A 20432-nucleotide genomic window follows, 5' to 3' on the forward strand; every position below is an offset into this window, starting at 1 on the left:
GAGAACATTAGTCTTGTGTGTCTCCATCAGAGCTCTTGGGTGATGAGGTGCGTTGTCAATAAGCAATTACATTTTGAAAGGAAATCTTTTTTCTATAAACAATCTTGCTATTATCATGCTTTGTTGTTCTGTTTTCAGAGCACAGGCAGAGTAAATTGAGCATAATTCTTGAGGGCCCTAGGAGTTTTGGAATGGTCAGTGAACATCGGCTTCAGCTTACAATGTCCTTTAAATCTTTGAAGTCAGGCATCTCTCTCTGACAAGTCCTAGATGGCATCTTCTTCCTGTAGTAGGCTGTTTCGTCACGCTGAATATATGGTATTAGCACAGCCACCTTCATCGGTGATCTCATCAGGTGATCCGGATAACTTGCGCGATGCCCCGGCACTCCCTGCGGCTTCACCTGGCACATTTATGTTATGGAGACAGCGTCTTTCCTTAAAGTGCAGACCGGCCTCTGCTAACTCCAGCTGTGCTTCTGCAGTTCCTCACCTGCCTCAGCCTTCACACAACTGGGGGAGTTAGTGCCTAGCTCCGGATGAACTTTGGCTTCATTTTAAGGTAGTGCTGCGGCTGGTTTGATCTTCTGTTTGCATACTTCTCCCTATCGGCAGTAAGGCCGTTGTGCTTTCTTATCATTTGTGTGTTCACTGGAAAAGCACTTTTACTTTCCTTCAAGAACTTTTCCTTTGCATTCACAACAGAGCAGGTGGGCTAGAGAGGGCCGGCTGCAGCCTGTCTTGGTTTTCAGCGTGCCTGCCTCACTGAGAAAGCTTAGCCATCTTTAGGTTTCAGTGTCCAGTGAGAGAGTCTTCTTTTCACTTGAACACTTAAAGGCCATTGGAAGGTTATTGTTTGGTCCAATTTTAATATTCTTGCATCTTGAAGGGAGAGAGACAGGGACAGCATGTATTGATGAAGTTCCTTGTCTTAGGTGGGACTGGTTTGTGTCACATCTCTGCCAAACTACGGTGATAACATCAAAGGTCATTGCTCGCAGATCACCAAGACAGATAAAAAAGTAATGAAAATAATGAAAAAGTTTGAAATATCATGAGACTTATCAAAATATGACAGAGATGTGAAGAGAGCGCAGGCTCAAAGCAGGATTGCCACAAACCTTTAATCTGTAAAATACAAAATATCCACTAAGTACATTAAAGCAAAGCACAACAAAGTGAGGTCTGCGTGTATCTAAGAATGTGCGTTTCAGACTGAAACTATCTTTGGATTTTCCCTCAATGTTTATTATTATTGCTTTTGTTGATCGGATGGCTCTACCCTGAAGGTTGTGATACATCTGGCTTTTACACTTTAGGACAGTTACTTCATAGAAAGCTACTGATGGAATAAAAATAATAGCCAGTATTCATTAAGAATGTGTTCCTTCCAGGCCTGGCGCTGAGTACATTTCGGGAAGCTCTCTCTGATTTATTCTCACAACCACCTCAGGATTCTGCATGTCATCATCACATTCTTTTTCCAGATGATAAAATTAAGATAGAGCTTAAGTAACTTGTCAAAGGTTATTCACTAATAAATCCCAGTGCAGCTCCAACCGAACAATCTTAAGTCCAGAGCCTCATTTCGACTCGATCGCCTGATGTATCTAACATATCATTTTCTTGTTTTACTGAATCTCCAGGTAACCGTGCAATTCAGTCTGAGTAGTCACCAAGATTATCAGGTGATAATTGAGTTTGTGTTGATTTTTAACTAAACCCCATAACCATTATGTCCAGTCTATAGTCATAAATATTCGGGGGAAGAATTTCTGCTTATTGAAATAGTATTTTAATAAATATCTTAATTTTATCATCTGGACAAAGAATAAGATGACATTCCTTGATTCAGGATATTTAACGTGAATAAAATAATAGCTGACAAAAATACATTTCTTACATTATTTCATCTAATCCTCATGAGAAACCTATGTGGTAGGAATTATTACACATAAAAATAAGTACCATGATTACATTTTATTAAATTTAATAATAGCTAACATTTATTGAATGCCTACTAGGTGGCTAGCACAATGCTAAGTGACTTACAGACATTCTCATTAAATTCTCGAAAAGCTCAGATGAGTATTATTGTCTATAGAACAGTTAAGTCAACCTGTAGTTCAGTCATAATTAACCAGTAAATGAGGGTGCTTGGATTTCAACCTGGATCTCTTTTACTCCAGAGCCAGAATTTCTTTTAAGTGACAAATGAAGAAAATGATGATTTACAGTATGCAGTATGATGTTTTCATATATGTAAACATTGTGGAATGATTAAACCAAGCTAGCTAACATACCTATCACTTCACATACTTCTTGTTTATTTGTGGTGAGAACATTTGAAATCTCTGTTAGTAATTTTCAAGTATATAACGCAGTGTTACCTACCACAGTCACCACACTCTACAGCAGGTCTCCGGGACTTACTGCTCCTGTTTAATAAACTTTGAACTCTAACATCGCCCCACCCCCAGCCAAACCTGGTAACCACCACTCTACCCTCTTCTCCTTTTGTGAGTTTAGTTATTTTATTTTATATGTATTTTTCGTTTTGGAATATTATGGGGGTACAAATGTTTTGGCTATATACATTGCTTTTGTACAGTTTGAGTCACAGTTACAAGTGTGCCCATCACCCAGATAGTGTGCACTCTACCCGTGAATTTACAACTTCCCCACCTACTTGATTCTTGATGAATGTTATTTCTATATGTGTACATAATTGTTGATTGATTAGTTCCAGGTTAATAGAGAGCACATGTGGTATGTGTTTTTTCATTCTTGTGATACTTAGAACAGCCGTTCTCAACCTGTAGGGATTGAACAACCCTTTTACAGGGGTCGCCTAAGACCATTCTGCATATCAGATACTTAAATTACAATTCGTAACAGCAGCAAAATTACAGTTATGAAGTAGCAACGAAAATACTTTTATGGTTGGGGTGACCACACCATGAGGGACTGTATTAAAGGGTTGTGGCCATTAGGAAGGTTGAGAACCTCTGACTTAGAAGAATAGTCTGCAGTTCCATCCAGGTTAATACAAGAGGCATCAGTTCACCATTTCTTTTATGGCTGAGTAGTAAGTACTCCATGGTATACATGTACTACATTTTATGAATCTGCTCACATATTGATGGGCACTGGCTTGTTTCCACATCTTTGCAATTGTGAACTGTGCTGCTATGAACATTTAGGTGCAGGTGTGTTTTTTATAAAATGTCTTGTTTTGCTTCCGTAGTGGGATTCCTGGCTCACATGGCAGGTCTACTTTTAGTCCCTTCAGGAATCTCCTTACTCCTTTCCACAGAGGCTGTCCTAGTTTGCAGTCCCACCAACCATGTGTAGACCAGTGTTCCTTTCTCTCCACATCCACAACAGCACTTGTCGTTTTGGGACTTTTTGATAAAAGTCATTTTCACTGGAGTTAGATGATATCTCATTGTGGTTTTGATTTTCATTTCCCTAATGATGAGAGATGTTGAGCATTTTTTCCTATGTTTGTTGGCCCTTAAGTCTATCTTTTTCTGAAAAGCTTTTGTTCATGTGTTTTGCCCATTTTTTAATGAGGTTGTTTGATTTTTTTTTTCTTGCTGATTTGCTTGAGCTCTTTGTAGATTCTGGTTATCAGCCCTCTATCAGATGTATAACTTGCAAATACTTTCTCCCTTTCTGTAGGTCGTCTACTAATTGTTTCCTTAGCTGTGCAAACAATTTTGAATCTGGTCAAGTCCCATTTATTTATTTTATTTGTTGTTGTGATTGCTTTTGGCATCTTCTTCATAAATTCTTTGCCTAGGACAGTGTCTATAAGAGTTAGTTCAGCATTTTCTTCTAAAACTTTTGTAGTTTCATGCCTTAGGTTTAGATTTATTGTCCACCATGAGTTGAATTAAGTTATTTTAGATTCCACATAAAAGTGAGATTATACAATATTTCTCTTTATGTACCTGGCTTATTTTACTAACTATAATATCCCTCAGGGCCACCTATATTCTTGCAAACACTAATCTATTTTCTGGCCTTATGGATTTGCCTAAGCTGGATGGCTCATAGACATGGTAAAAGGTATCATACCATTTATAGCTTTTTAATGTCTGGCTTCTTTCACTCAGTGTGAGGATTTCAAGGATTTCCATGTCATAGCCTGACGCACCCAGTCCATGAACACAGTCCCCCTGAACATGGTCTGTGGTGTGGCTAGATCACACTTTGATTTTGCATTCATCGGTTGATGGACATTTGGGTTGCTTTCCCTTTTGGCTCTTATGAATAATGCTGCTGTGAACATTTGCATACATGTTTTTGTGCCCATCCTTAGGTTAGTAAACACAACACTGTCTTCCTTATAGCTTTGTAAATACTTCAAAATCTAGAAATTTGATTTCTTTAACTTCATTCCTCATTTTCAAGATTATTTTGGCTGTTCTTTCCGTTAAAATGGTAGTTTTGTCTTAATTTTCTGAGATAATTTAGATAATTTATTAGTTTTAATGTTTCCCTAGGAAATGGGACAAAATTAATTAAGTGCACTGTTTTGTGTGATTCAGTCTGGAAGGAAGCTGTCCTGTGGTTGTCAGTCATCATGGATGTCTGCATTGTCGCTACACGGTGCAGGGATCCTTCCAGCTGTACTTAACCTTGCCACATGCCCCCCGGTGCAGGGATCCTTCCAGCTGGACTTAACCTTGCCAATGCCCCCCGGTGCAGGGATCCTTCCAGCTGGACTTAACCTTGCCAATGCCCTCCGGTGCAGGGATCCTTCCAGCTGGACTTAACCTTGCCACATGCCCCCTGGTGCAGGGATCCTTCCAGCTGGACTTAACCTTGCCACATGCCCCCCGGTGCAGGGATCCTTCCAGCTGGACTTAACCTTGCCACATGCCCCCCGGTGCAGGGATCCTTCCAGCTGGACTTAACCTTGCCACATGCCCCCCGGTGCAGGGATCCTTCCAGCTGGACTTAACCTTGCCACATGCCCCCCGGTGCAGGGGTCCTTCCAGCTGTACTTAACCTTGCCACATGCCCCCCGGTGCAGGGATCCTTCCAGCTGTACTTAACCTTGCCACATGCCCCCCGGTGCAGGGGTCCTTCAAGCTGTACTTAACCTTGCCACATGCCCCCCGGTGCAGGGGTCCTTCCAGCTGTACTTAACCTTGCCACATGCCCCCCCGGTGCAGGGGTCCTTCCAGCTGGACTTAACCTTGCCACATGCCCCCCGGTGCAGGGGTCCTTCCAGCTGTACTTAACCTTGCCACATGCCCCCCGGTGCAGGGATCCTTCCAGCTGTACTTAACCTTGCCACATGCCCCCCGGTGCAGGGATCCTTCCAGCTGTACCTAACCTTGCCACATGCCCCCCGGTGCAGGGATCCTTCCAGCTGGACTTAACCTTGCCACATGCCCCCCGGTGCAGGGATCCTTCCAGCTGGACTTAACCTTGCCACATGCCCCCCGGTGCAGGGGTCCTTCCAGCTGGACTTAACCTTGCCACATGCCCCCGGTGCAGGGGTCCTTCCAGCTGGACATAACCTTGCCACATGGCCCCCGGTGCAGGGGTCCTCCAGCTGGACTTAACCTTGCCACATGCCCCCCGGTGCAGGGATCCTTCCAGCTGTACTTAACCTTGCCACATGCCCCCCGGTGCAGGGGTCCTTCCAGCTGGACTTAACCTTGCCACATGCCCCCCGGTGCAGGGGTCCTTCCAGCTGTACTTAACCTTGCCACATGCCCCCCAGTGCAGGGGTCCTTCCAGCTGTACTTAACCTTGCCACATGCCCCCCGGTGCAGGGATCCTTCCAGCTGTACCTAACCTTGCCACATGCCCCCCGGTGCAGGGATCCTTCCAGCTGGACTTAACCTTGCCACATGCCCCCCGGTGCAGGGATCCTTCCAGCTGGACTTAACCTTGCCACATGCCCCCCGGTGCAGGGGTCCTTCCAGCTGTACTTAACCTTGCCACATGCCCCCGGTGCAGGGGTCCTTCCAGCTGGACATAACCTTGCCACATGCCCCCCGGTGCAGGGGTCCTCCAGCTGGACTTAACCTTGCCACATGCCCCCCGGTGCAGGGATCCTTCCAGCTGTACTTAACCTTGCCACATGCCCCCCGGTGCAGGGGATCCTTCCAGCTGTACTTAACCTTGCCACATGCCCCCCGGTGCAGGGATCCTTCCAGCTGTACTTAACCTTGCCACATGCCCCCCCGGTGCAGGGGTCCTTCCAGCTGTACTTAACCTTGCCACATGCCCCCCGGTGCAGGGATCCTTCCAGCTGTACTTAACCTTGCCACATGCCCCCCGGTGCAGGGGATCCTTCCAGCTGTACTTAACCTTGCCACATGCCCCCCGGTGCAGGGATCCTTCCAGCTGTACTTAACCTTGCCACATGCCCCCCCGGTGCAGGGGTCCTTCCAGCTGTACTTAACCTTGCCACATGCCCCCCGGTGCAGGGATCCTTCCAGCTGTACTTAACCTTCCCACATGCCCCACATTCACTTCACCATCTGCATTGCCATTTTACAGAATTAAGTTGAATGTTGTCGTTTTACAGCTGCAGTGACGTAGAATTCCCCTGTAGGTCAGGATTATGTGCAGCTGGGGCCAGTGTGCTTCTCAATACAAACTTCTTGCTTTGTATTTTTTGACATGAAACAAAAGAAATAGTATTGTTCAAAACACAGAATCCCAAGCTCGGGACCTGCCTTGAGATGGCTCTCAAGTCTTTCTCGGTTTCCTACTCTACAACTGTAACATGAGGTTAATAATTCCTGTCTGAAGACTTCACATCCCTGACTTTAAGAATCACGTGAACCCTGTGTACAGGGGCACTTTGTAAAGTACGACTCTAAAGTGTTATCATGTAAATGTCCTTTTCTACCAGGAGCCTCCCTGGGGGCTTTAAGTCCCCAACTGAAATCATTACCAAGAGGTTCTGATTCTTCCGAGCGTCCTGAGAGACTGGAGTATTTTCCACTGCAATGTTGTTCATGTCTTCACCAACTCACTCTGAGGTTTTCCATTGTTTCCGCGTGTCACGGCCGTTGTTCGTGAGCCGTTGCCGCGTGTCACGGCCGCTGTTTGTGAGCTATTGCTGCGTGTCACGGCCGCTGTTCGTGAGCCATTGCCGTGTGTCACGGCTGCTGTTCATGAGCTGTTCCTGCAGCGTCTGCAGCAGAGAAGAAAACTGAATGGTCCTTCCCTGTGCCCTGGACTCTGCCTTCTGCACAAGCAGGCCCTGTTCCCACCCTCTCTAAGCTGGGGCTGGCGTGGGGGGTGGATTGCAGGGATGATCTGGGAACAGCTAACTGGTACACGACGCCACAGATGTCTGCCTCGTTTTGCTTGCTGCACATCTTAATTTCTGTGGAATTGTGGTGACTGGCTATTCTTATCTGAGATTTACAGTTAACTTTGGTCTAGTTCCTTGACCTTTCTATGCCTTGGTCTTCTCATATATGTAATTGGGATAATAATCATATTTACCTCATTGTAAAGATTAAATGGCTCAGCACCTGTAGCTCAGTGGCTAGGGCACTGGCCACATACACGGGGGCTGGAGGGTTTGAACCCGGCCTGGGCCTGCCAAACAATAATGACAACTACAACCAAAAAATAGCCGGGCGTTGTGGCAGGCGCCTGTAGTCCCAGCAACTCGGGAGGCTGAGGCAAGAGAATCACTGAAGCCCAATAGTTTGAGGTTGCTGTGAGCTGTGATGCTACCACACTCTACCTCGGGTGTTATATATTAAGACTCTGTCTCAAAAAAAAGAAAGATTAAATGAATAATGCATAGAATTAAAAGCTCAATAAATGTTTATTATTATTACTAATTTTATGAATAATGTATTTACTACTTATATAAGATAACAGTTTTCTTTGCCATTAAAAATTAAGATCTTTGTAGAGTTTCCTTAGCAAGTAGTTAGCAGAAGTGTGGTGATAGTTTGGGGCATTTTTGTCATAGCCTCAGACCACTAGGCTGCAGCATTTACCTTAAAAAGTAAATATTGCTACACTGGGCAGAGTGGCTCCTGCCTGTATCTCAGCTACTCAGGATGTTGAAGGAAAACAAGGCCTCATAGAAACAAATCACCCCAACACCTGTGTTTGAAAGAGGAAGCGCTTTATTTTAGCCAGTGTGGCCACAGCGGACTAGAGACCAAATGGCCGAGCTCCTCGGCCTGTCACCCTGTCCTTTCATAGGTTTACAGAAAGGCAGACAAGGAGATTGTCATATAGTCCCCCATGCGCAGTTTCAAAGCATGTGCAGGATTCACAGCAAAGTGAAGAAGCTGTAAAGAGAGGGCTGAGTCATCCTGAGCAACCCTGTGCAGATATCAGAGAAGCACAAAACCTTCTGGCATTTCAGGTCCAGATGTAATACTTCAGGGTTTCCTCCCACAAGGAGGCTGAGGCAGGAGGATTGTTTGAGGGCAAGAGTTTGAGATCTGCCTGGGCAATAGCAAGACCCCTGTCTCTACAAAAAATTGAAGAAAGTATTTGCATGCCTGTAGTCCCAGCCACTCGAGAGGCTGAGGTGGGAGAATTGCTTGAGCCCTGAAGTTCAAGGCTGCTGTGAGCTGTGACTGCCCCACTGTACTCCAGCCTAAATGACAGTGAGACTCTGTCAGAAACTCAAATGTTGCTATTTTTTTTGCAGTTTTTGGCTGGGGCTGGGGTTCGAACCCACCACCTCCGGTATATGAGGCTGGTGCCCTACTCCTTTGTTGGTACCACCCAATGTTGCTAACTATTTGTTACACTTTCAACTACTTTAATATACATTGATCTACATAGTGCAAACTACGGTTATTCTTCTTACCTATTTATTACATTGAAGAAAATATTTCATCGTTTATTACTTTTGAATCTGCTGTCAACACCAATTTGAAACATCAGTTCCATAAGTAGTCTAAATTTAATACCCTGGTGATGTACCAAGTACAAAGATTTTGTATAATTGAATCTAAGTGAAGAAATTATATATCATTAAGTACAGTACTGCATATATACAGTAAAGTATACATAAAGTAAAAGTACTTTACATATACATACACAGATTTTTGTTTGAGCTTTAATTCACTCTATGAAATTGAAATTTATATGTATTTTCTAAGCTCTTAAAGATACTTACAAGAAATGCTCATGTTTATATTTTATGAGTATTATTATTTTTTGACATGTAACTGTATATAGATTCTTTCATTGGCATTTATTTTTTAAAGGTTTACTTTGCACGTTGCCTTATATAGTTTGTTTCTCAAAATAGTGTTTTAAATGAGCCAATAAATCCTAACTCTGTGTTGTAAAATCTGTCTAGTTGACATTATATGATCAGCTTTCATTAGTTTTCCAATTTTAATGACCAGTGTTTTAAAATAATGCTGAGATTCACCGCCATGAAGCATACTTAAGAAAAAGTATCTAATCACTGTCTATGAACAGTACAGTTGATTCCAGAGTAGCATTAATCCTTGTCTTTCATTATTTTTATAAAACAAGCTTTTTATTTTTATTTATTTATTTTTATTAAATCATAGCTGTGTACATTAATGTGATCATGGGGCACCACACACTAGTTTCATAGACTGTTTGACCGATTTTCATCACACTGGTTAACATAGCCTTCCTGGCATTTTCTTAGTTATTGTGTTAAGACATTTACATTCCACATTTACTAAGTTTCACATATACCCTTGTAAGATGCACCACAGGTATAATCCCACCATGATTAGAAAGCTTCAAAACCATAAAATGCTTGAAAATGTAAAGAAACGCTTGTATAAATAACAAAATAATAAATAATCCACCCACTTCAGTCTCCCAGAGGGCTGGGTTTATAGACATGAGCCACTACACAATGACAGTAAAAAAAAAAAAAAAAAATTCTAGCTTTGCTTAGATAAAGCTAATAAAGCCTTTACTCTTACAAATATATTTTTCAAAATAAAATATTTTCTAGTATATTCATATGATAGTTGCATAGCTATTAATCTCTGACCCTTGATTGTACCTTCCAGCAATTTTACCTGCTCAAGAATGGAGACCTCCTCTTCCTGCTTATGATTTTCTAAACATGATGGATGCTGCCTCTCCACATCCCACCAGGAAAGTTCCCGAGTGTACAAAAGAAACAGATGTGCAGCAGAATGATAAGGAACAACATGAAGATGACTCAGCAGCTAGGAAAGAACCCGCTGAGATGTTGAGAATAAAGCATTGGAATCGAAACAATTGGTTTAAAGTAGCTGAAAAATCATTGAGGCAGGATCAAGAGTTGTGACACCACAACTGGCTGGCTGCACAGGGCTGTGCTTTTCTTTCCAAGGTCTTTTTGACTTGATGGACTTAGGAATTTATTTCATTAAAGAATAATAAATCATTTCAAGTTTCTAGACCGATGCTATCCAACAGAATTATAAGGCAAGTGACATAGTCATTTCAAATTCTCTAGTCGCTACATGAAACAAAGTAAAAATGGGCAGGTGAAGTTAATTTTAATGTTATATGTCCCCCAGTAAGTATGCCCCAAATAGCCCAATTGATATAAAAATCGCTGAGATCTTTTGCATTCTTTTTTCATACCAACTCTTCAAAATGCAGCACCCTTCACACGGGCTGCCCTCCTCAAGTTGGACGGCCAGGTCTCAGGTGCTTAGCATCATGTGTGACCTGTGATTACTATACCGGACAGCTCAGTACTAGACAGAAACTTCTGTAACTTGTTTAGTTCTAACCATGATATGATTTTGATTAAAATAAAAATGTACCTCTAGTTTAATCACAGTGGACTCCTCAGTGGAGTTATACAGCTGGCAGTTACATTTGTTTATTGTAGCCATGATGTTAAAGCCAGTGCTTCTCAAATGGGGCGATTGCCCCCCGACCCCAGGGATACTGGCAATGTCAGGAGACGTTTTTGATATCGTGACTAACAGGACCACTAGCATCTGAGAGGTAGAGGCCAGGGACGCTGCTACATACCACACCCTGGGCAGCCAAAGTTGAGTGACCCCAGGTCAAACCAACCTGTGGCAGACTGAGCTTCCTGGATTCTCTGGTTCTGCTTAATTATACCCTTATCTTTTCTAACAAATGAGTTTTAATAAGTTTTTCAAAAAGTGATGAGGTAACCCTAAAAAAGGACTCAAAATGATGTGTATGTGTATATTGAAGGAAGTCCTAAAACTTGCCCTATTTCTATACATTATGTGGCTAAATTTCAGACTGAACAGGAATTCAACATTTCTGCCATCTTCTCACAAGAGAGAGGCTCCTTCTAAAACTGTCTAAAACCCACCCTTGTAAGCTTTAAACAAATCAAAGTGCTGTCCCTGGGCCGTGGTGACTCGGCTATTAACGGGAGGCCAAGATTAACCTCCAAGCTAATGTTTTCTCTCTCAATTCCTCGTTAGATGGATGGTTTGTAGCCGTTGTTTGCCTCACGTCTATTCTGTGCAGTGTTTGAGACATTTGTTGGGAATAACCTATTGGTGCTCTGCCCTATTTCTCCGTGTAATGCACGCTTGTAATAATATCTTGTCCTTTAAACTTTCTCCACATATGGTTTGCCTAGTACAGCTGAGTTTCTTAACTGGAATTGAAAACACCACAGCAGCTAGATTTCAGTGAAGGTGTGTATTTTGTTAAAACACAGACCATTTGCTACTGCTGGCAATACCCACTCATTTTTTTTCCTGTAGCATTTATGCCTTAATTCAGTTTATCCTCATTTGCTTTTATTTCTAACATGGGAGATAGGAGAGCGAACTCTAGTTTGTAGTAAGAAAACTTCAGCCTAATTGTTAGAAAACACTAACTACAAATACATAAATTTGATTAGTGAAATTGATTAGTCATTGTGCTATAGCCAGTGATTTTGAAAATCATTAGTACATGTTTTTAATAATTTTAAATAAAGCGGATTTAAATTTAAATAAAGTGGGCTTCAAGCTACCTTCAGAAGCTTTCTTGGCCTCTCTTGTGCCTTCTGTTGGACCAGTCACCCTGCACATCAGTTGGGTTTCTTTGCTGCCAGCAACAGAAATCCAACCATGGCTAACTTAAGCAAAATGGAACTGTTGGGTAATTCACAGAGTTACAAGAAAAATTAAACTAATATTCAAAAATATAGGAACGAAGGCTGTCTGGGGCTTATGTAGCAGGAATTTACAGCTCAGTGCTGGATCAGTCCCAACTGTTTTCCTATCCACTTTGATTCAGAGTCCTGGGCTCAGAGGCTGGTTTGGGGAAGATGAGGCACTTTCATTGGCCCTCCTAATAGTACTTGCAGTTGCAGAAGACATAAACCTCATGAAGGAAGTCTCTGTCTACCAGGAAGAGTGAGGAGAGGAAAAACAGCAGCAGTGCAATAGAAAACCTACTTGCTGTTCTGTCTGTCCTCCGGGTCCTTTCTAGGACTTTCTGTCACATCTTACCATTTTCGAGAGCCCCCAAGTCCTCTCTCTGCCTTAGTCGGGCATAGTTTTGCCGTGTGTCCCCCTGGTCCTCTCACAGAGGTGGGCCGGTGCGTACGTACATCCTGCATAGCATCAGTCAGCCTCTGTTACCTCTCTTGTTTCACCTGTGTTGACGATTTTTAAAAAACCAAACTTGGTCCCTTTCTTCCAGTCCTTGTGATGAAATATTCATGGAGTCTTTCAAAATTCCTGGAGTTAAAAGTAAAGTGATAGAAAAAAGATACACCATGTGATTTTTAAGTCAGAGAAAGCTGGGCAGATAAGATGCCTTTATGTCAGATGGGATAGATGTTAAGTCAAAAGGCATTATTAAAAATAGTCACTTCATAGTGATGTTCAGTTCACCAATAAGTTCTAGTGGTTGTAAATTTGTGGTCCCCTAATATAGGATTAAATTATGTGAAGCAAAAATTAATAGAAGTACACAAATTCACCATCATATTGGATTTTCTTTTTTGAGACGGAGCGTCAAGTTGTCCCCCTCGGTAGAGTGCCATGGTGTCACAGTTCACAGCAACCTCAAACTCTTGGGCGTAAACGATATTCTTACCTCAGCCTCCCAAGTAGCTGGGACTACAGGCACCCACCACAATGCCCTGTTTTTTCGTTTTAACTGGCCCGGGCTGGGTTTGAACTCACCAGCCTCGGTGTATGTGGCTGGCGCCCTATCCACTGAGCTACAGGCACCACCCCCATATTGGATTTTTAAATACCTAAGTAATCAATAGAGCCAGCAGAAAAAAAGTAAGGGAATTTATCAAAGATTTAAGCAATGTCATTAATAAACTTGGCCTAACTCCACCTAATAACTGCAGAATACCAAATGTCCGTTATTTTCAAGCACACACAGAACATTTATAAAAATTGTCCTATGCTGGGCTATAGTGCTAGTTTCTGTAATTGTTAAAGGATTAAAATACAGCATGTTATCTGAACACAGTGCAATTAGTCTATAAATCGACAACAAAATGTTACCTACAGACTTGGAGTTAAGGAGCTGGATACGTAGGCCTGAGCCTGGGATAAAATTCTGTGCATCATACAGCTTATTAATGGCAAAAATCAGAATTAAACCTGAGTCTCCCTCATGTCCCTTTAGTTGGATAATACCGTGTACAACATTTCTTGTTCATAACATTTCTGCATTGAAAATTTATAATTCTCAAAAATAATACAAAAATGGCCTGTTACTGGATTGTTGAATAAGCAGACAATTCAACCATCCCTCCTACTTAGAGCTGATTAATATTCTAACACTTGAGGGTTATAGTTATAATTTCACATTCTCTTAAAATAAACCTTTTTTATTTTACTAAGATAATGTTAATGGAAGCCTATCCAAGATTTAGTTTGGATAACCCAGGGTCAAGTCCTTACTTGGGCCTCAAGAGCTATAAAAAAAAAAAATGCAGAATCTAGAGTCTTGTGAAATATTCCAGACAGCGCCCCTGACTTGTAGTGGGCAGTATTTCACGTCAGCCTTTTAATCAAATAAAGCACTCATTTCCTCTGACATTAAATGCAATCTGGACTTTCCCTTCCTCATGTGGATATTTTATATAATTACAAAGGGTATTTTTGAAGAATTAATTTTTCTCACATTTAAACTTATTTCCTTGTTAGAGATATTACCTAAACAGCTACCCAGTTCTTCGTGTCCTGAAACTCTCTCTGAAGGTCTGGGTTAGGGTAGTTAAGAGTGACTAATACATTTAATCACGTTCCCAAAGTTACCAGGGTGTGACTCGAAGGACACACTAGCCCTGCGTGGTCTTGACAGATGTGAACAGTAGGTATTATAAATCCCTGTTCAGACATGGTGAGAAGGTAGGATTCTTCCTGTTCCTAAAGATACTGGGGGGGAAAGCTATCAGAATAATATCCTTAACAATAGTCTAACAAAAGTGGTATTCAAAGTTACAAGTTTGTTAAGCAGAATTGGGAATCTCTGAATATCCATAATCTCTGGAGGATGTAACCAGTATAGCACGCTGGTTAGAGAGAGGGGGCATTGCATTTGGACTGGAGAACTTTTGAGACCTAACTCTCCTAAATGTTATCTGTGTGGCGTTGTTAAAGTAAGTTACAATCATCCATCTTAACACCTTTGTTGGTGAAAATAACTGCCCCCACATAGTGTTGAGGATTCACTGGGAGTACACACAGTAAGCATTTGATGGATGCCATCTTAAAGACTGGCTGATTTACTAGAAATCTTTTCTTATTAGTAAAGTGATACATTCTTACAATAAAGATTTAAAAGTAGAGAAATATGTACATACAAAAAAGCAGTAGCCAGCCTCACTTCCCTCCAATTCAAAGAGTCAAGTGATAACGGCTGTTAACAACATGGATTCTATTTGACCTTATAATGTTTCACTATGTCTTGGGGTTCCAGGTATGTTAGTTAATCACTTCTTGGCTGTTTGGCTCAGATCAAGCGAAGATACCTGTGTTAGAACACATTCATAAATTCCATTTACATTTTCTTTTCGTAATATAACATTAAAATTTTTTTTTTATTTGTGGTATTAAAGATTTTATCTGTGTTTGGTGTTCACATTGAGGTCAAAAGGGAGAGGTTGTGTAAGAATCTGCCCCATTCGAGTATTAATGTAGTCAATAGATGCTTTTTTGGACTGAAGTTTGCTCTTCAGACGTAAACTTTAAAAATTAACCCACTTTTACCTGGAGGGACCTTTATTTGGCTGAAAACTATATCCCCTTGGCATCCCTGGAGTGCAGAGTCTAGATATCACGCGTGGTTATAGGTGTCTAGGGGCTACGACTGCAAGGTACAGAAAATCTAACAGTAGGTTAAACACACAGGGTTTTATTTACTTGAGTGACAGTCTGCAGATGATGGCATGTCCATGATGAACAATATCAGTTCCTGTACTATTTATATATCCGTCTAGAACAATGGCTAGCTTCTTCTCTTCTTCTAGCATGTATTTAAGGATGGGGGGTGGTGGTACCAGATAGCTCCATTTTATATGAAGAATAAAGCTTTTTTACACCAGCAGTGCATCTTACAAGGGTATATGTGAAACTTGGTAAACGGTCTGTGAAGCGAGTGAACGATGCCCCATGATTATATCAAGGTACACAGCTATGATTTAATAAAAAAAAAAAAAAAAAAAGGAAATGTCACCCAATCCTAGGTTTCCTCCAAACTCATTGGAGGAAATGAATTAAACAACTTGTAAGATTCTTTCCACCTTTGAAATTTAGGACCTCTGGTAACTTGATTAAATTTTCTGAATGCTATGCTTCTCATCCTGAAGGTCACATAAGAAAATGATTCACTCTGGGAGGCTGAGGCAAATGCATTGCTTGAGCTCAGGAGTTCAAGACCAGCCTGGGGAAGACCCTGTCTCTATAAAAAAATTAGAAAAATCGGGCGGTGCCTGTGGCTCAAGGAGTAGGGCGCCGGCCCCATAGGCCGGAGGTGGTGGGTTCAAACCTAGCCCTGGCCAAAAAAAAAAAAAAAAAAAGAATAAAGCTTTTATCAGAAATCCTCTGGGAAATTTTGCTTGTGTATCATCAGAGCTGGGAAGCCACTCCTATTTGCAAAAGAGCTGAAAAGAAAGCTCTATATTTGATTTTCTGACTTCTACACTGAGAAATAGCAATCGAAAATGGGGTGGCCAGTGCACAGCCTTGGGCACAGGAGGGGAAGTGGGAGATGGGGCTGGCTACGGTGGTGCTGATTTGAAGACCCAGCAGTGAGAAGGACCCACAAGCTCTCCATTGAGAAGCTTCAGCCAAGGGCAGGTCTGGGCCCCAGTCGTTCCAGCTCTGAGTGACCAGCAACTTGCCAGGGAGGGAGAGTTCCCTGCAGCTGGGTTGAGGCAGTTCTAGCATCTGCTGTCTCTCGACTCAGGACACTGCTCCTCGGTCAGCGCACTGCTGGGTCCACCCAGCAATCCTCGTCTGTTCTATCCTCAAGGCTTGTGTGGGGGACCTCGTCCTTGCCTGCCCCTGAGCACTGTTCAGGGGTACTCTCGCTCCCTGGGAACATCTCTCAAACCAAGGAATCTTTACATGAATGAAGTTACACCCTTTTTGGAATTTTGGATACCAAAAAGGATTGGTATATACCCTTTCTATAGGCAGAGTATCTTGGCTTGTATTTGCTTAACACATAAGGACAATTCAGATGACGCTTCAGAGAACAAAGAAAATCACCCCAGGTGACTCCCTCCATCGCCTGCTTGCTTACCAGAGAAGTGGAGTTCAGCTTTTCCTACAAAAAATCAGAACATGTGCAGTTGCTGCCATATTGGTAAGTGGCATAGTCAGTTCTTTGAGGTTTCACACAACAACCTTCAGGTCACGCCTTCATTCATGCCTTCAACCAACACACACTTGGGCACCTGCCCAGTGCCAGCTCCTGAGCTGTGCTGTGGACGTAAAGTCATGTCAGGCTCAATCCATCCCCCAAAGGACCTTAATTAGCACCTAGCGTCAGGGGGCCAGGAGGGGGAGCCATGGAAATCCCTTTTGCCTCTTGTGTTATTGAGGGCAGAGGGTCGCCTAGGGTGGCAGGAATCCCAGAGGAAGGGGAGCCTGTCGGGCTGGGGGCCAGAAACCCTCCAACAGGAGAGAACGCATAGGCTGAGTTTTAAAGAATGAATAGAAGTTGCTCAAGGAATTTCCAGGGAAAGAGAAGTGCAGGGGTGATGACGTATTGGTCTCCAACAGCCTGTTACATGCAGAAATGAAAATAGTTCTGTAGGGAGTGAAGGGCATTTGGAACAAAGCCGTCTAGGAGGCCGGAGAGGAGCAGACACCAGACACTGCCCAGTGTCGCTGAACAAACGCGCTCCACCTCTGAAGAGTAAGTTAGAATTAGGTACACATGTTAGGTGCTTCCCCACTTACTCCCAAGAGTGAAAAAATAAACTTCAAAGGTTTCTATTACGATGAAAGAGGAAAATTAAACATCTGTGACAGATTGAATATAAACCTGTGGTCTCCCCAAAATGATATTTACAATATTTTAGAGGAAGGATCCCTTTCTACCAGCCTCATTGCTTGCACTAGCTTAAATAGATTAAGCCCTCTGGGGACTTAAAAGTTGTAGGTGAATATTTTATCCTGGAAATTATAATGAATCAGATATTCTCCAGGGTCAAAGTCATTTCCTGCAGTAATTTTTCCAGGCTATTAGAGTACCATTTTTTTTTCTCCTGCAATGTAAAATGCACGAATGGGAACTGAGTTAGTAAACCTCACTTAGCATCTGGATTATTATGATTCCAGGAAACAACTTAGATATGGGAACAACAGAGACCAATACCAATATTTGCACATCAAATTTCTTTCTTTAGTTTGGCATCAAAGTGTTTCAGTGTTTCTCTGGTTTCGTAGAAGACTGGGCTTAGAGAAGCAGCTTCCTGTGATGAAGTCTTAATGAAATCCAAGAAGTCAGAGAGGGTGAAATTATTTGTAGGTGGGTTTTATTTTAAAATGTAGTAAAAACATTTTTTCTATCGGTTTTAAACCGCTTTGTATATACCCTGAGATTCTGCGCTGTGAGCCCTGCAGAATATCTGTTACTGATACATTTTTTCTATTCCTGTGTGTGATGCTTGAAATGATTAACAATAAGCTTATTTTCCTCCTTACCTCACAAAAGTATCGATTCCTACTACCTTGTACTGTACTCAGTTTTTCCATTGATGTAGTATAACACCCTTTCCTATACATTGCTTTGTTTGGTGTTACAATATCACTATAAAATAGACTCAAAGTTTTCCAAGGTAGGAAAGAAACCACACGGTTACAGCACATAAATCCCAAACTTTAGTCTTCATTCGCATCACCTGGGACAGCTTTTCCTAAGATAGGTTTGTGTGCCTGACTCCTCACCTCCACCCTCCAGGATTCTGCTTTAACGGTTAAAGGCTGCCCAGGCGTGGGGCTTGGTGGTGCTTGCCTGTAAGCCTAGTACTGTGGGAGACCACGGTGGGTGGATTGTCTGAGCTCAGGAGTTGGAGACCAGCTGGGCAGAGGCGAGACCCTATCTTTACTAAAAATAGAAAAACTAGCCGGGCGTTGTGACAGTGTCACCTACTTGGCAGTCTGAGTCAAGAGGATCACTTGAGCCCAAGAATATGAGGTTGCTGTGAGCTATGATGCCACAGCACTCTACCCAGGGAAGAGTGAGACTCTGTCTCAAATGAAAAGGTGCCCAGGTGATGCTGATAGTGACCTTGGTTAAGGGAATTCTTTTAAAGCTCTTAAGGATTAGAACCAGAACTCAAACCAGGGATGCTGATGGCAAGTCACAGGTGTCCCCACAGATTACTAGGTAAGCAGGAGCAGTGGTTGAGGTGCAGGGCGGCGGGGTGTGGGGGAAGGATGTAGGAAGGTCTGGATCGGTGGCAAAAAGATAAATCCCAGCGTGGTGCCTGTGGCTCAAGGGGGTAGGGCGCTGGCCCCATGTGCCAGAGGTGGCGGGTTCAAACGCAGCCCTGGCTAGAAACTTCAAAAAAAATAAAATAAAAACATAAAAAAGATAAATCCCAAAGCCATTGTCGTTCTAAAAAGAAGTTGTGAAAATGAGGATGGAGTGCCAGTCAATGATCAGAAATTTTCAGACTGGTAACACTGTGAGATCACGGGAACGAGGACAGGTCGGCTGTGAGTGGGGCTGTTCACGAGGTGAGTGTCGTCTTTTGGTTTCTGTTACAAAAAGCAGGAAATGCCGGAGAACAAGACACAGGACACGTCGGTTTGTCCTTTGTATCTTGTAAGGACCCAAGTGGAAAACGTCCATGAGAAGCTGTAAAGTTGAAGACAGATTGCTGAAAAAATAATCACCCTGGAACTGTAATTGGTTCCCAGGTGGACGGGGGTGAGCTGCTGCGTATCCTGGAAGATGCGTTCCACTCACGCTCAGAGGGAAGGTCTGAGTGGTACATGTTCTCACTTCTGTTTTACAAATGAAACCAAGGTCCAAGGAAGTGAAGGAACTTGACTACGACATTCCACAGACACGTGGGAGAAACTATCAAACCCTGATTAAATATAGAATAAAGAAGAGCCTGTAAAACAGAGTAAAATAAACTCTAGGAGACCGCGATGGGCTGTGACGTTACTTTACTCTGTTCACGTCACCAAAGAAAACCACTCAGCCTTGGCCTTGAGATTTCTTCTTGGGTATTGGAACCTGGGACTTGCCAAATTCTTATTTTCGGAAGTCCATGAAAAATTTCAGCCTTAGGCAGGATTTTTTTAAAAAGCTGATTTGGGGAGAACACATTTCAGGCACATTTTGTGCCATCATTCATCTCTTGCTGGTTGAGAATTGTATTTTATTTTTATATTTTTAATCATCGACGGAGCTACACAATGTAGTTTGTTCTTTCTCTTTCCAGCCGCTCCCCTTTTCTCTATTGTCACATCTTGTATCTATCCCAACCGTTAGGTCACAGAGGTCCAGGTTTGGGACAGCCTTGTCTCGGGTCCACAGCAGGCCTCTCAGACCTCCCACGTCTGACACAAATCTGATGTTGTCTTCAGGAGAACACGGAAGACACACCAGTACCTGCAACTTCTCTGGCCAGGATGTCCTGACCCATCCTTGGTCCTTTCTCCGTGTCCAGTGGAGGAATTTCTGATTGAGCCCTGCATCTCTGATTTAAAAACTTTCCAATCATAATTCACTTTTCTTGAGAAAGCATTTTTTATTTTGTAAGTATGAGCCCAAGAATTTACAATGTCTTTTTTTTTATAGAAACACAAATGATCTGCCTTTCTGAAAGGAAAGGCAAAACCTATAAACTACGTAATCTTCCCTTTTCAAGCTCCAAGTGCAAATATTATGAGCATAAAATCATGTCTAACATGGAGGACATAAAATTAAAAAAATACAGTTTGTTCATAATGGAACCTTATACAATGATTTGTTTTCCTTGCTTTACTCTTCCTTCTTATA

General features: G+C 42.4%; 1 protein-coding gene across 11 annotated transcripts in view; it reads left to right on the forward strand.

Moving 5' to 3' along the window:
- Positions 1-10998, forward strand: part of TXNDC16 (thioredoxin domain containing 16) — a 115672-nt gene extending 104674 nt beyond the window's left edge. For all 11 annotated transcript variants that reach the window (XM_053595379.1, XM_053595383.1, XM_053595384.1 and 8 more), the window contains exon 20: positions 10025-10998. In XM_053595379.1, the coding sequence (XP_053451354.1) occupies positions 10025-10287 (263 nt within the window). In that variant the 3' untranslated portion in view covers positions 10288-10998. The remainder of the gene's footprint in view (positions 1-10024) is intronic.
- The last annotated feature ends 9434 nt before the right edge of the window (positions 10999-20432 follow it).

The sequence above is a fragment of the Nycticebus coucang genome, chromosome 6 (assembly GCF_027406575.1).
Source record: "Nycticebus coucang isolate mNycCou1 chromosome 6, mNycCou1.pri, whole genome shotgun sequence".
Taxonomy (NCBI): domain Eukaryota; kingdom Metazoa; phylum Chordata; class Mammalia; order Primates; family Lorisidae; genus Nycticebus; species Nycticebus coucang.